Genomic DNA, 17619 nt, shown 5'->3' with positions numbered 1-17619 from the left:
TGTGACCCAGACAGGAACTTGCAATTCCATGGTTCTGATGCCATTTATAGGCTGATACTCTGCCCCCAATTCCATCCTAATTTCCATGTTCAGAGCTTCTGGACTGTATGTCCAGCTTCACATAGATGCCCCCCTCTCCAAAGCGATAGGCCTCTCAGATCCAGTGTGTGCAAAGGCGACTCCATCTCAACTATCTTCATTTCAGTTCCTTACTATGGGAAATTTTAAGTATCAATGATAGTTACTAAACACAGTGAAGAAACTGAATTTGGTAATGTTCACCTACATAACCCTAGCATTAGAGAGCCAAGGATAGGATCATCATGATTCTCTGTGGGCCACAAAGAGAAATTACCTACAAATGCCATACAAACAAACCAACAAAACCCCCAAACAAACCCCAAGGATCAGTTAAAATCCCATATGTAGACAGTTTTACTCTTAAATATTATCAACATTAAAAAGAGAACCTTATTCTACCAAACAATTCCATAAAGTAAAGGAGGAAGAAACATTTTCTAACTTTTTTACAAGATCTGAAGACAAACCTTGGGAACAGAGAACAAACGCAGGAAAGAAAGCAGAGGGGTAGTTTTCCAGACAGGCATATGTGTAATTATATAAAAACATAAATATGATTATACATATACAGACCAGCTTGGAACTTGCAGTTCTCTTGTCCTTGCCTCCTGAGTGCCACTAACACCCAGCTGACAGACAGATCCTAAACAAATGCTAATAAAATCAGACAATACATGAAGAAGCTCTGTGTGAGGAATACTGGGTTGCTACAACTCAAGTTCAACCAATGGAATTTGGCATCTTAACCAAAAGGGAAAGACTCTCTCAAAAGATGACTAAAAACTTTTTGACAAAAGTTTGGCATCCACCCATGCTTAAAATTCTCAGAATACAGAGAATGGGAATTTCCTCAACCTGAAAAAGATCTATAAAAAAACTTAATGTAAATGTTAAAGACTGAATGCTTCTCCCTACCCAAAATATAGGAACATAAAAAGAATAAGGACCTATTAATACTGAATTTGTCATGGTACCAAAAACCTTCACCAGTGCAATAAGAAAAGAAAGCAAGTGGATTGGGAAGGCTGGGGTAAAATATCCATGTTAACAATCTACACCTCTCTGAAACTTTATTTAAAATGCGTTGAGAGACAATTCTATTTAATGTCAGAAAATGTGTTTTGAAAATACAACTAAAAACTGCATAAAGAAGGGTAGCACCTACATGATGTCTAAAATACACAGTACTCTTAAATTAGGCAAGGGTTTTGTTAAGACCTTTGTGTGCCTAACTAGTATTATCAAAAGGTATTCAAAATTAGGAAAAGCATTTAGCCTGAGCAAGTCATTCATCAGTCCTTACAAAATAGATTAATTAAAAAAATAGGCCAAGTTAAGGGCACAAAAATATTGAGCTTATTTTCACTTATGCAAACAACCACCAGTCAGTAGCGACCCTGTAATACTATGGCAGGGCTCTGTGTGTGGCAGAGTGCGGGATGAACATGAACTGAACGACAGGATGGTAACATCACAAAGGAGAGTTTGTAATGGAAGCATGGAAGAATAGGAATCCTTATTGTAAAAGTAATAATCTGTGATTAATTCAACACTACACACCCAATCTATTTCATGTAGGAAAAACCATTTTCTCCGCCACGCAGCCCTGTGCAAAAGCAAGGCGGAGTAGCGTGCAATCAGGTTACAAAAGGGTTAAGAGCCACACAAGGTGCATTCTACACAAGACTTGATGGTCACCGGATTAGCATGCTTTCAACTTTCCTAACCTTTGACCAGATCTCGTCTAACTTTCAAAACTGCTCCAAGGTCACAGTCAGCAGTAGCATAGGCATGAGGCACAGTGCTCTTTGATTCAGTTAACCTCTTGGCAATAACTCTTCGAATATTGCTGGCAGGAATTTCGGTGAACGTGCCCTGCAATAAGTAAATAAATAAACAAATAAAAGCAATTTGTTCATTAAAACATAAGTGTAATGGAAGAAAACAATAAAACTACCTATCTGAAATACAGTCTTAGAGACCTAATAATTTATGACAGGATTAATTTAAGTACTATTAAAACCTCTTTAAATAAAGGGAGAATATAAGAAATCTAAGTACTTGGCTTGAGTTTACACAACTATAGACAAAATTAGCAAAAGTTAAATTTGAGTTATGAGTAAGACATCTTGTCTTATCATGTTTAAGATATCTAGAAATAAACCAACCCATCATCACCATATATGATGTGCCATGTGAGTATTCACAAGTATATACACACATGTTGAGTATGGGAGGAACACATCACTATATACATATGTATGATGCATATATGTGCACATATGCACAGGTACAACGAATATGAGAATACAGAAAGAAATACCTACTTATCCATCCAGATAGCCTGTAGGCAGTTTGGGTTACAAATGCTGACTTATAAAAATGGCATATTGTAGAAAAAGGTAACACACTTCATAGTGGATAATTAGTCAAAGACCAATCATTTTTGTGATATAAAGATAATCATGAGTGTCTTATTTAGTAGGAATTCAAAATATAAAGTATAAATGAAATAATAAAATCTTCCCATAGTTTTAATATAAATTTTCTTGTAAAGGCATGGGTGTTCAATTACATTTAATCCCTTCTTCATCCTTCTTTCCATTCTCAGATGAAATTATAGTCATAAAAGAATAATAAAAAGCCAGTAATTTATTTTTCTTTTGACAAATGCTATTTTAAGGACACTTTCCATTAGCAAAGTGTTCTGATCATATGGAATACATGGTCTCTATATTCTGTGAGCATTTGAAAGACTCATCTTCCTACTTTGAATAATCTACTACAGTTACTTGAAGGAAGAGTTGACACCATCAAATTTTTGTACAGACAGAACAAATTGGTAACATTACATAAGAAATGTGGCCTGCGAACCTTAGTCCTCAGTCCTTTCCAAGTGAACAATCTTCTCTATTAGTGGGCGCAGGGTGCATTTACTGCCCTGATTTTAAAAGAACACAGAGAAGGAAAATGGGAAAAAACAAAGAATTGTGACACTGTCTCCGAGGAGAAATTGGACCATGCTGCACGGCAATTCTAAATAGCTCTTTATTCCCTCAGTACAAAGCAAATCTCCCTGTAGAAAGGAGCTGTACATCCAAGGAAATGCCATGGCTACAGCACACATATACTGTACGGAGGGGCTAGAACTCATGGTAAAATGGAACGGAGTCATAGTTCTACCCTGAAGACAGTGTCATACAAACAATTCTGTTTGTACCATGAAATCCAGAAGAAAACCCTTATCTGGGGTACTCTCCATATTTACAACTTTAAGCTACTGTTTAAATGAGTGGATAAAAAGTACTTACAAAGCACACAGTACATGTTTTAATTTCCTTTCTCATGTATCTAAATTATAACATCTTACTGAGAGAACTTACCGCTGCATTAGGTTGTCCAGGGATGGACACTGGCGGGATCATTGGCCGAGGGTAAGATGGCCCGGCTGTGGTCTGAGGAGGCGCAGATGCTGAGAGAGTGGATGGAGGAGCTGGGGCTGGTCTAGATGCCGTAATCTTGCCCATCTGTTTCAGCTCAACTAACTTGAGTGCGTCTCTAGAAATGAGAGGAAATTGGATAACCATGAAGCAACAAGGGGTTTAGACAGTCCTAGAAAACAGTGCTGAGAAGAAGATAAACACCAAGACAAATACTACAAAATCTAAGCAAGTCTTTGCTTTGGACCAGCGGGTCTCAACCTACAAGTCCTGACCTCTGTAGGATTGCACAGCATACATGTATTTACATTACGATTTATAACAGTAGCAAAATTACAGTTATGAAGTAGCAACAAAATCATTCTATGGTTGGGGTCACCACAACATGAGGACTATATTAAAGGGTCAAAGTGTTAGGAAGAAGGTTGAGAACCACTGGTCTAGATTCTTATTAGACAGTCATACATTTTCAAACCCTAATGAATAATTTGAATTTATACTTATTAGAGCTCATTGGGCATATCTGAGATAATTCTTTCCCAAACAAAACCTCTTCCTTAGCTTACTATCTTATAGCAACATGATAAGCAGAATTCTGTGGCAGGTCTATCTATTTGATCCTATAGTGTACCCCACAAAACCCTTCAGTATTGGGTAAAGATAGTAATTTTTATTAAAAAGTAAACCTGTCTTTTATTGGGAGACAAACTCACTAGTCAGATGAGCAAGAGAGTAATTAAAACATATTTTACTTTATGTTCATGAGGTAACTGTCACATGGCATTCAGAAAGTGCCAAGTTCATAGTACCTATGGCTTTCATTAGAATACTTCTTAAATTATTATCATTTAGAATGAAAAAACTACTTACAGACCTGTCTTTTGTACTACTTTGTAAAACAAAGGTGCATTTGTTTGCAAAGGGATATAATTAAGACTGTAAGATATGTGAAGTCCTGAGTTGTTTGCTAGGCTATAGTTAGCTGGAAACTTGACAGAGCCTAGAGTCATCTGAGAAGGAAGTCTTAATTAAAGGATTGCCAGGCTGGACTGGCTCGTGGGGGACCGTCTTGACTGTTCATTGATACAGGAGGGCCCAAAGCACTGTGGGTGGCACCAGTCCTTGTGCAGTCGTTTCTAGGCAGGTGTTCTTGAACTATTTTAGATGAGATCAAACTGACAGAGCAATTGAAATGCTACATCATTCCTGATACTGAAAGAGTGGGGGAAGAGTAGAAAGGGGAGCCCACCAAGGGTCACGTGTCGCTTATGTTATGTAACTCACATCAGCCAAGTGGGAGAGGCATTACTACTCCTAATCTAGACACATGTGGACTCTAAACACTTGACTCAGTGTCTAACTCGCTCCTTCTCAAGCACCTACCCATTCCAGGTGTGGGAGAAAATGTTGTTAGACGAGACTCTTCCCACCAAGCCTTATTCTACAGAGGAGCATCCATCAGGCACACAGACAAGCCAGAGCAATGGAAATGCATCCTTACAAGGCAACAGAGCAGAGCACTGAGACAGACAATGAGTGAGAAGACTGGTTACTTAAAACCAGCGGGGAGAGGCCTGGCCAGACTGGACGTTTGTGCAGGATGGTGGAGGCCGGCAGGTTAAAGGGCTGGGAGAAGGGTGTATCTAGGCAGAAAACATGTGGTTTCTAAGAAGGTGAGGTTTCTAAGAGAAGCAAGCCAGAAGAGAAATGCAGTGAGCAAGCTGAAGAGGTAGGCAGCTGAGTACAGGGTTGAGAACACTTGGGGCTGCTCAGGTTCAGAGCCAGCTGCAAAGCCTGTGTGTCTTCCACCTTTCTAAAAGCAGTGGACTTGGTACGCAAATTAAATAAGTGGAACAGAGCTGTCTCCTAAGAGCAGAGCAGCTAAGAATTTAAACCACGGTGAGCAGAATGCAGGGACTGAACAAGGACCTGGGATGCGCCGCGTCTAAAATTACTAGTAGGACCTTCTGACAAGGGCCCTCTACGCACCACACACAAAGTCACAGAAGAATAGTGGGCAGCAGTGCTGCTTCTTACAGCCTAGAGATGGTGACAGAGTGGCAAAGGGAGTGAAGGGGACAAGTGTCCAAGGGAGTGATCTGTGGACCTTTAAGGTTTTTAACCAGTTTACTTCTACTTGGAAATCAACTTTTACCCATAATATTTATAGCCCCAACTCAAACTGTGTCAAAGTCAATGAGAGTTGACACAACCCTGGAGACTGATGCCATGAGCCCCAAGACCAGCTAGAGAAAACGTACGCACTGACATAAAGTAAGACCTACCGACTCAGAATGACGCCTCCGAGAAAAGAAATTTCCCTTTCTAGAGCAAGGCTTATAAATTACAGCCCAGCATTTTAGTCCCTTCCCGTTTTATGTGAAGTAATTAGAACTTATCTAGCAAAGTGTATTATCCCCAAGTACCAGACAGAATTTCTCACATGGCTTTCTAGCTTTCTCAGTCATCAGATGAAAACAAATACAGGAGACAACAAATATCTAAAAGGCCAGTAACTGATTCATCAACCTAAAACTGAGGACGAACTAGACACAGCCCTATCTCTCCACTGGCGCGTCTGCTTTATCAAGGAAGAAATGATTTGGTTTTACTCCTGAAGTAATTAAGATTACTGGGTAAAACAGTACTTGGTGAGGAATAAAAGTGAAGAGGAGCCATTAATCATAAAAAAGTAGAAAATAATTCTGACCAGTGATTTGCAATGAACTTTTATTATTGATTTTGCAATTATATAGCTCATGAAGCATAAATGTTAATTGTTGAGTAGTAACAGCCATCAATTTAGTTGCTATAATCCAGAGGTGATTTTAATGATTTCTGCCCATTAAAACAATTAATCATATTAAACTGGAAGCATTGCTTGGGCATTAAGAACTCTAAAACATAAGAAAACAAATGAATTGCTTGGGAGATTAGCAAGAAGAACCTTTCCCACCTCTCAGAAGGTAGTTAACTCTGGTATGAAATCAACTAATTTTAAAGAGCATTACATAAAACTAGACAACTGCCAACATGCCAAATTTTGATGCTGTGGTTGACATGAACGAAAACATTCAGCCCAATTCTGGTTTAATAGTTAGATATACCAAAGATATTAAGGCAAAGACTCTAACAGGGCTCACGAGCCTCTGGCTGTAGCCTGGCACTTGGGGCAGGCAGGCTGATGACTCCATGCTTCCGCACAACACACATCTGGAGCATTAAGTTTGCTTTAAATTGAAATTAAAAGCCAGCTTTAGTCTGTGCTCTTCCCCACAGACGCAGTGGCTCAGAGGTGTTGCTCAGTGGCCAGTACCTCTGCCATACCACTCGCTCTGTGTTCTCAGCCTAGGAAGAGCGGATGGGAGATGGCACTCATCATTTCCGGAGCATGTGCTCAGGAATAAGGGGGAAGCTCGGGCCAAAGCCTCGAGTTTTACAACTGTAAAGAGGAGGGCTGTTCTCTAGAAGCCACTGGGGCAATGCCTCTTTCTAAACTTCACCTTAATGTCAAACAGCATACAAAAGTGAAAACCCTAAATAGGACATGCACTGAGGATCACTTTTTCTCATGAAATCTGTAAAGTTTCATACTTAGAAGACTAAAGTTGACATCCTGGTAGAAAAGACATAAAGACTGGGGAAAGAACTGGGAAACGGGAAAGAAGACAAAGCATCGTAAGTATAGCTCTTAACACTGTTTCCTTAGAAAGCAGGGCGATGGTGGCGCACGCCTTTAATCCCAGCACTCGGGAGGCAGAGGCAGGCGGATCTCTGTGAGTTCGAGACCAGCCTGGTCTACAAGAGCTAGTTCCAGGACAGGCTCCAAAATCACAGAGAAACCCTGTCTCAAAAAACCAAAAAAAATAAATAAATAAAAAAAAAAATAAAAAAATAAACACTGTTTCCTTAGAGTATCAAGAAGATAACTGCACTAGCACACTTTTAAATCAGTTCTTAAAATACTTGTGCATGCGTTAAGCACAGTGGCACACGCATCTGGCAGGCAGGAGAAAGGCTACTACATGCTTAAAGCCAGCCTCGTCTGTGTGGTGACACCCAAACTCGGGGAAAAAAGAGCAGCAATCCCATGTCTTTGTTCTACTGCTGCCCTTCCCAGAAGCTGCTTTCAAAGGGTACCGAGTCACCAATCAGGAACCTTTCCTATATTCAATCAGACCCTATATTTATTGACTTGGGGACCATTTCCCAACACCCTACCACAGAAATTTAGTCTTCTAAATGATGGAGCTGCTGCTCTCCATGACAACCACTGCTTCATGATCCATTCAAACTATCTCCTTCATCTTCATCCAGGGCTCGTGATCCTTGGACAGCTTCTCCATGCTGACAAAAGCTGTGGGCATCAGTTACTCTGCTACAGCAAATGCTTCTGCAAACCCCTTATTCAATCTACGTCCCGAGCCAAGATTTCTATTACCCAGACCAGAACCCAGACGCACACTCTAGATGCCTCTTGCATGGCTTCCAACCATGTTAATGGCAGTATTCATTATCTCTTGCCTGTATTACTTGATGAGTCTTACTTCAACTGATGCCCTTGCCTCAGAGGCCTTATCTGTTGTAATTTCTACTGTACGAACTTGCCATGATGATCCTTCTCAGGTATAGCTATAATTAGTTAGCATTTCTTCAAATCTTCAGTGGTCGATGAACTAAACAGACCATTTACCCTATCCCTCAGATAACAGACATGGAAAACCTGTCTATTATGAAGATTCTTGTCTTATTCCATTTTTGCAGAGACTGGTAGGTGACTAACAAAATTAAGACACGAACTAGTGAAACAAAGACCAGCTTCCCGGGCCAGAACCTCCACTTTACATCATTTCCATCATCTAAGCTAAGCTTAGAATGAACCCACTTCTGAAAACACAAACCCACTCTCAAATAATCGGCGACTGCCAACAGCAAAGGTGCATGCAGTGCTGTGGGGACTTCACATTGTGGTCACAGGCCCGTCTGATCAGCCTCTGCTGTATCTTTATTAGGCTAAGTCCCATTAGAGAAAGGCTCATCTGTATCAACAGACTCTTAATTAATAGACAATTTTAATCAAAGATACACCAATTTCTTGAATAGAAAGTTGTCCACATAAAGAGGTCAGTTCTTGCTAAGCTAATTCAATACGTCTCATAAATGACCACGTTCTCCCTCCCACAGAGCCCTCAGACTGCTTTACATCCAGGAGGATATACCAATAAAGCTACTTTGTTGGGAAAAAAAGAAACAAAGAAAATCTGATATGTTTTTCAGATTTTTAAAGCATACTATAAAACATTTATAATTAAAATGGTATTAACTCACAGACAGATCAATGAAAGAGAATCGACTGCAGACAGAGATGCTCTGGAAAAAGCAAACTGCCTGAAGAGCTAAGAATTAAATTATTTTAAAAGTATAGTTCCATATCTGGGAAACTGAAATGTGATTGGTGATGATTTTACACCAGTTAAGGGCTCCAATTCTCTGCACTATCACCAGTGGCTTAGTTGCTAAATTAAACCTTTTTTTAGTAATGGTCCAATTATTCAGAAAACAATCATTGCATAGAATTTAATTTATACTAACAAAAGCAATTAAAACCACAAAAGAACAGTGCACCTCATTTTAAATTTCAACACAGAATAAGCTCTTTAAAGATCTTTTCAGAAAAAGCTAAGTGATGGGGTTGATGAGTGCAGACGCACACACGTACTCTTTAGTGAAGATCCCTCGAGGGCCTGTGGCTGTGCCCTGGCTGGCATCCAATGAATGCTTTTCCAGAATGTTGCGGGCAGCTGGACTTAAGCGGAACCTAAGAATAAAAACATGAAGACGAATGAAAAATGAAACTAATTATACTTATATCTATTCAAATAGATCCAAATGTCAACAGTTTTGCTGAAAACTAGGAATGTGAAATCTAATACCAAAGCTAAAGTGACTCTCAAAGATGGTCACAGTCACATAAATTAATCTATATCAATCTATATTATTGGCAAGACAAATTGTACAGCAGTAAGTAGTTACCAGTTCTAAATCATCTTTAAATAAGGGTAAATGTTCACTAGGAGAAAGAGCATCGAATTTGACTGACTACATGTCGTATGGCTCAGCTCATGGACACCAATAGGGAACCAACCATAGTGTTCCTTCATATACTTACACAGTACAAGTATAAGCTAACTGTCCACTCCAAGCACTTTTGAGCATAGAATAGAGTAGCTTGGAGTGCAAGCACTCTGCTGTGCCGCCACCATGGCCATCTATCGCTGGAGTCTCTCCTCTTCCAACATGCCAACTCTGCACGCACTCAACAGTTTCTTCATTCCTCAGGCCCCAGTAGACTGTTCGCTGTTACTGAATTGTACCTTTGATGCAAGTTTTCAAGTTTTTGGTATAAACACGAACACTCCCAGCAGAAAACACCACTGATTTTATAGGAAAAAAGCTGAGATACACACAGTCCTATAGCAGATGAGTGTAGACTCCTATCAAGACCCTTAAGCAAAGTAACCACTGTAAATATCTACATACTCAGACAACAGAGCAAAACAAGCTGGGTCAAATGGTTTAAAAGGAGCAAATGGAGGGGCAACTGTGATGCTCCCTAGAATCTTGGAGAAATGTACTCAGGTAAAAGGGTCTCAGGCTACCAAGTCTTTATTAGATTTTTCAAGACATTGAAATTTAAGACTTTTTTTCTGTAAGATAAAACTGATTGATTGCAAAGCAACTTTGAAAAGCCACTGTGTGGTCAATACTGTGTAGTTCCAAGGGTCAGAGGTTTCAACAGCTCTTGGCAGATTCACAAGAGTGTCTGTCGTCTAATCACGGCTAGTCTTAGCAAGACAGAGCTCACAGTGTTAGCTCTGCAATGGAGAGAAGACTGTGAAGCACGAGCTGGTGACATGGCTTCTGAACGATACAGGGCAGAAAGGTGAACACAGGGAGCCCGAGAATGGAAATCAGAACTACTCTGTGGTAAAGGGAACTAAAGTAACATTACTGATTACCCAGATCTGATCAAATTATCACAGTATGCTTTGTAAACAGTAATAATGGGCTGAGCCACGAGCACCTGGGTCTGGACCCCCAGTACCCACATAAAAGCCAGGTGTAGAGGTGCATATCTGTAGTTCTGGCCTGCTGAGATGGGGACAATGTTCACAAGTACCTGCTCTCTCATGGAATGGTTGGGAAAAGTTTACCCCAGTCAGAATCTCAAATACAGAACTGTTTGAACAGGAACACATGCCAAAATGATAATTCCATCTTGTATCAATTATACTCTGGAGACTAGAATTCACATTTTCGTAATTAGAATTCTGTGAATGGGAACACAAAAATGAAGCTAGGTCTCATGAGTGTCATTCTGCAAATTTAGAACCTAATTCAGGTTCAATGAGGATACAGATGATTGTATTCTACTCTGGCCAAGCAAGGCTTTTAGAGGATCCAAACAAAACAAGTATTCACTAACGTTTATTAAATGAAGAAGGATGTAAACTAGTAATTACATTTCATTGTCCTAAGAGAAAAAGTGGAAGGCCAACAAATCCCAGTGAAAATGCTCTGAACAGGAAGGATACTGACTTCAAACCCCCAAAACAATTGTAACCTGTTTTAAATGATAATAGTCATTCTTGACTGAACATATATGTTCAAATAAACGCACTCACCTTGGTGTTCCTGCTGTGTGCTCCTTCCTGGCAGGGCTTGACATCTGTGGTTGTGGAGAGGGCTGAGGAGGCAATGCTGGTTTTGAAACTGGAGCTGGAGCACCGACATCTTTGGGAATTTCCACGTGTTTCCAATCTTCTCCTTCTTCAACCATCAAGCCAATTAGTGAACCCAGCTTTACATTTTTAGCTCCTTCTTCAACCTGTATTTTTTTTAAAAAATGGTTGGAAATGGAAAAATGTAGGATCACAGAAAGTCACTAATTCTCCACTTGCGAGAAAAACTTGTCAGCCTTTAAAACCAGAGCTTCCCTTACTTCTTCTTGATGTCCCATAAATTCACATCCATGGAGGCTTCCGTGTCAATTACTTATCTTCACTAGTTTCTACAATGGTTTCGTAATTTTAAAGGGACTGAACCTATCCAAATTAGTCCTACCCACTAGAATATAATTTTAAGTAAAGAGTTTTTAGTAAATTTAGTCTGTGGGGTGAAAATGTGCCACTATGCAGATAAAGTTAGCTAACAATTCTGGTTAATTTAAGGATAGTTTATGGCTTTCCTTATTGCTTAAGTCTTTCCTGGAAATATTTCATGAGCTTTTCATGAAGGTATCAGTGATGCAGTGGTGTCTTCACTAACGACAGTTTTCACATAGTATCTGCCAATGAAAAATCGAAATAAGACAGATTTCTTTACTTAAGACAAAAATATTTTAAACATGTCAACGGTAATTTATTTATTAAAAGATGACAATATTGAACAGTTTTGGTAGTGGGAGACAATGCTATTCCTGTAAGATTTCCTCTCTTCCCGCTCAACAACTGAAGTTTATTACAATTGGTTTCATGAACAGTAGGACTCGCTATAGGTGTTCACTGATGTAACAATTCCCATGAAAAGCATGACTTGTGGAATGTGTGACATTTCAAAGTAACACTAATTTTGATGTTTATTAGTAAGTACAATAGCCCTAAATTAAAATAAGCATAAATTCTATGGGTTAAGAAGCTTTCTAAGCTTAGTAATTACCAGTAAAGAAGTAGGAACAAAGGTTTAATGAAGACTTTCATATATGCATAAGACTGGAGCAAAAAAAAATAAGATGAGGTATTTATAAGCTTTGGAAAATAATTTTTTAAAATTTTGTTGCTTAGCTGTTTGTCATGCACTAAAACATTTTACTTCTGTTGACTATTAATTTTCCTTTAGCACTTCTTATTTTTAAAGATTTATTTATACTAGTTTATATGTCTGAGTGTTTTGCCTGCATGCATGTCTGGAGTTACGCTTGAGGAAGTCACCATGTGGGTGCTGGGAACTGAACCTGGCTCCTCTGCAGAGCGTGAGCACTCCTAATCTTGGAGCCACCTCTCCAGCCCTACCTTTTCTTTTTCAAAAGACAGTAAAGATTGTACTGGGTTAGTGTCTTTTCTTCTCCTGCCTGCTGATGAACTGTTAACTGAACATCAAAAGTAACTTTTAAAAAAGACAACAAAAACAAGTAGTGTCATGAAGAACACTTCTTTTCAAAACTGGACCAGAGAAAATCAATGTGTACTTACAAACAAAGAAAACCCAACCCCCTGCTGAAGGAAAAAAAAAAAAAAAACAACTCACCCAAACAAAATAGCCAAGATTCAAATGCAGAATATCTCGGGGGAAAATTTTCACTTTGAAAATATAACTACATTTCTGACAGGTGACTAAATCCGAACCTGACGGCTCACCTTCTGTCTCACTTACTACAAAGCACACAAATTACTTCACATGCTCCTACCACAACGACACTTTGAGTCAGTCACCAACTGCATCAAATAGCAGTTGTAAATAAAACTTACAGTGCTCACATTTTCTTACTTACAAAAATGACACCGTGAGGCATATAGTGGAAAAGGACAGACAATACCCACCCTACAACCTACTGTACAATGGAAGTTACAGAGAAGAATGGTCATGACAGCTCCACTCAATGTCATTAACATCCTCCAGGCATGTAGGTTTGGTGCAAACATTTACTTCTGTTGCAGTTAGCAAATAGTCAAAGCTGCCTCAGACACAGTGACAGAAGCATAAATAAGATTCTGCAAAATCATACTTAGAAACCTACCAGGCCTTGGCTACACTCTCTTCTCCTGGCTTACTGCTCTAGCAAAGTACCCAAAGTCTGAGGACAATAAGCATCCAAGATGTTCTTCCTGTCTTAACCCAAGACCTCCACTGCTCTTATGCCAACGTGTTTTAATAACAGATGATGTGTTTGTACTCTATGTTCTACTCACAGCTGATAAATAAGATCTTGAATCTTGAGTCTGTTCAAGTCAACTGTCTTCCCTCCCATGTGTACAGTGTCCTGGGTTTCAACACAGCTCTTTACAACAGTAAACAGCTAGTAACAACCGGCTGTGAGCACAGTAAGGACTACTTCACCAGGCCTGTTTCCCGATCTGTCAGTGAAATCGCAACAGTGCCATTCTACAGACTAGTTAGGAGGACAGAGAAGTTCCAGATCTAAGGGATTTAGAACAGTGCCTGTCATTTCACATAAACAGTAAATGTATAATTATAACTTCTGTGTTTACCTTCAAGTTGTTAATTTTTAAAACAAATATACTCAACAAGGATCAATATTAGACTACAAAGTAAATTTGGTAAGGATTGGAAAATCATGCCTAATAGTTCAGCACATACTCAGGAATAGAACAAGAGACAAACTGCCTCCCGATAATATTTAAATAGAGGCTGAATTGCATCCCTCAGCCTAGACTAGCTCAGTATTTTTTTCTTCTTAACCGGACGCTCCTGTAAACTGACACTAGGTATGGACATATGTTAAATCCAGCTTAGGTGGGCTTACTATAGCAGAATCAAGGGCATGATGCTGAGACTAAGACCCGAAGTGTCTACAGCAGACTCCTGGATAAAAGGTATCTGAGAGTTCAAGTCATCACAAACACTAGTAAAGGCAGATGTGGTGACACACATATGTAATCCAGCATTGCAGAGGTGGGAGCAGGAGGATCCGGGGATCAGGAGAGATTCAGCTACACAGGGAATCCTGGGCCAACCTGAGCTACTTGGGACCCACTGTCACTTATAAAACCAAAACAACAAAAGTGAATGACATCTTTTTAATTTTGGCACTACAAAATAACCAGCACACTAAGTAATTATTTAAGTATTTTTATTCTTTTAAAATTGAACTGACTACTGGGTGGTGGTGGTACATACCTTTAATCACAGCACTTGGGAGGCAGAGGCCTCTTTATGAGTTCGAGGCCAGCCTGGTCTACAAGAGCTAGTTCCAGGACAGACTCCAAAGCTACAGCAAAACCATGTCTCAAAAAAACCAAAAAAGAAAAAGAAGAACAATGAACTGTGTATTGATGCTCAGATGGCAGTTAGTGCAGAGGAGTTGAGTCACATGACCGACAGATGGCTCAGGTCTCCTCACAGCTTTAAATAGCTCTTCTTCTTCGGTATTACTTTCTTAGTTTATGTGCACACTGAACCCCGGCTTATAAGGAAGCAATATAAGAAGTATGAAGGGAAAGCACATCAATGACAGCTAAAATGGAGAAGAGATGCTAAGTTCAAGTGATAGCTGCCCGCCTTCCCCATGCCAGCCAGGCAAGGTTCTATTGATGTATTCAAGGCATCTGACAACCCAGGGGGTAAATTAGTATCCCAATAAACAGATGGGGAGCCTGAGGCCCAAGGTTACAACTTGTTCAGGATGCAACAGCTAAGATTTAAAGGAAGTGACCACCGACAGCATGCCTTAGATCAACACCATGTCCATTAGTGGAATCGTAACTGTGAGCTCAGGACTGCCACCTGGCACCTCTAGCTGGTGCCAGTATCTATCTATACAGTGGACAGAAAACTGACTTAGTTTTAAACTCAAGAAGGACACTCTCAAAATTCATCATTTACCAATTTCAGTGTGAAAAAGATTAGAACTGAGAATAGCCTCCATTTGGTAGAACTTTCTCTGAGTTTTGAGAGGGCACATTCATAATTACAAATATCATGGTCTATGGTGATTCAAGGTTACACAGGTTTAAATTCTAAGCATAAGCCTTTAAACTCTAATATGCACCTATGGAGGTAATTTTGGACAAAGCTGAACTGAAAACTATGGTCTTAGGAAAATGGCAATGCCAGGCTTGGCTTTAGAGAAACAGCTGACACTACAGACTCTAAGCAGTGCTGAAAATAACTGTTGGGTTCTTTTAATATCCAGATGAGTAAGTCTTTCTTAATTGCTTTACAATTCATTCATGGAACTTTGTTTTAAGACAGGGTTGTATAGCCCACTTAGCCTGGCTTCTAACAAGCTGTAGGCAACGCTGACCTTGAATGCCGGATCCTCCTTGTCTTTGCTTCCCAGGTGCTAGGATTACAGCCAGGCACTGTCACAGCTGGTGGAGGTGCTGCTCCCTCCACATACACCTCTGCTATGGAAAATTGCCAATGGAATCAATGAGATGCTGAGACAGTGAGATGCTGAGACAGTGAGATGCTGAGATACAGCTCAGCTTGTGCTCTAAGCTCAATTCCCAGAATCCAAATGGCAGATGGAGAGACCCAACTTCCACAAGCTGTCCCTGACTGCCCCATGAGCATCATAGCAAGTGTTCATACATGTACACAAATATAAACACAAAATAAATATATTTTTAATTAAAAAAATAGAAAGTTTAGTTATATATTTGGATTATATGCATATATGTAATATTTGCCATAAGAAACAAAATATTATGAAAGCAAGATCAGAGAACTTCTAATAACCCCTCTTACTATGTGATTCTAAGCCCAATCTACTGAATACTAAACTGAAGCCTAAGCTGATGGACTGATTCTACATGTATAATAATTAAAATTTTCTGTACAACTTAGCTGATTCAAGGAATTTTAAAAGTCCTTGTACTAAATGAAATAAATTGGAACTAGAACACAAAATTATTCATACCAACAGTATTTATTCTGAATTCTGAATTAACATATTAGGAACATTTAAGCATCTTCTGGTTCCAATTAAAATCTAATAAATATTTCCTATTTCAATGGACTTTGGATACAAAAACTGTAACACTGTTTAAAAGATAGCACTGTGCGGCAAAAGAACCCAGAACTTTCCCAGGGATGAGGAGTTAATCACCAAGAAAGCACAAGTTACTCTGTGATGGTCTCAAGGCTGTGGATCCGGCCACACACGACTGCCCACTGCAGTGAGGGAGCTGCAGGATGAACTCAGCAGCAGCCTTATCTTCCGTAAGCTCAACTGTTTAACTACTTGACTCTGAAAACAAAACCTGTTGTGCACCGTCCTAGCAAATCATTTTAGTGTGCTCACTAACATGAGGATTTTCCACAACGAAAGGCAAAGGCTTAGCTCTTGCCTGGACAGAGAAGGGTGGACTAAAAATACCACCTTAGTGGCTCCTGTTCCCATTTGCCTGGTAAAACTGCACACTGGCAGCAATATACTGCTTACTATTCCTGTTACTGAGAAAGCATTAGGATGCTACTAAAGACATTAAAGGCCTAAAATCTACATACAGTCTTTCCTCTGGCGGGAAAATAGCTGCCACTAAAGCAGCTGTCCATTGTATCCATTTTCTGCCTATTTTCCAGGCATTAGAACAGAAGAACAGACACTTCTGACCCACAGGAGCAACTAGCGATCTGAAATGCATTCCTGAGCAGTTGAGTGGAAAATGCTATCATTATGGAAGACTTACACAGCCAAACAATCTGGAGCTGCAGCCAAGCACAGGCCGCCAAAAGCATGTAAAGGGAAATGTAGTTGAGTTTAAGGCATATGGTAAATCAAATCATCCTTTTCTTTTGCCAAGTACTATAAAATTATTAAGGAAATGACTTTTGGTATGGATTTTTCCAGTTATAAAGGCAGAAAAAAATTTTTGTCCTTCAATTCACATTTCCTTCAAGGGCATTAACTGTATGTTCCTCTGTGTGTTTTAACTGGGCTACTGGCAAAATACAGGGCAAGGAATGGATGCTGGAAGTCCTAAATGTTAAGAATCAAACATCAAAGGCTAGCACACCTACACACCAACAAGATCATCCTATAGTAGGGAACACAAAGGACAGAAAGAATGTCTACAGCAAACTAGAGTATAAAATCCTAAAGTACTGTGTGTGTACGGAACAGACAAAAGAGGGGTATATCTATTCACCTAGAGACAAGCTGGGGTCTCAGACCCAAACACCTATCCACAAAGGATGGCCAACAGAAAGGCAGCTTGCTTGTGCAATTCAAGTTGTAGGGGGCAAAATGGATACTCACTGCCCAGTCTCAATCAACCAATATGACATAAGACTAATAGTTACCAAGAACCAAGTGAACAGTGGTAAACAGTGGCACCGATGGATAAAGCAGCTA

General features: G+C 39.6%; 1 protein-coding gene across 1 annotated transcript in view; it reads right to left on the bottom strand.

The window, feature by feature from the left end:
* Nucleotides 1–17619, bottom strand: part of Pdhx (pyruvate dehydrogenase complex component X) — a 66814-nt gene that overhangs the window by 11569 nt on the left and 37626 nt on the right. The window contains exons 4-7 of the mRNA XM_005364085.2: nt 11207–11409; nt 9241–9339; nt 3465–3639; nt 1809–1956 (exon numbers count right to left, since the gene is read on the bottom strand). Of these exons, the coding sequence (XP_005364142.1) occupies nt 1809–1956; nt 3465–3639; nt 9241–9339; nt 11207–11409 (625 nt within the window). The remainder of the gene's footprint in view (nt 1–1808; nt 1957–3464; nt 3640–9240; nt 9340–11206; nt 11410–17619) is intronic.

Source organism: Microtus ochrogaster (genome assembly GCF_000317375.1).
Source record: "Microtus ochrogaster isolate Prairie Vole_2 chromosome 14 unlocalized genomic scaffold, MicOch1.0 chr14_random_1, whole genome shotgun sequence".
Lineage (NCBI taxonomy): Eukaryota > Metazoa > Chordata > Mammalia > Rodentia > Cricetidae > Microtus > Microtus ochrogaster.
This window is presented reverse-complemented; position numbering and strand designations above follow the sequence as displayed.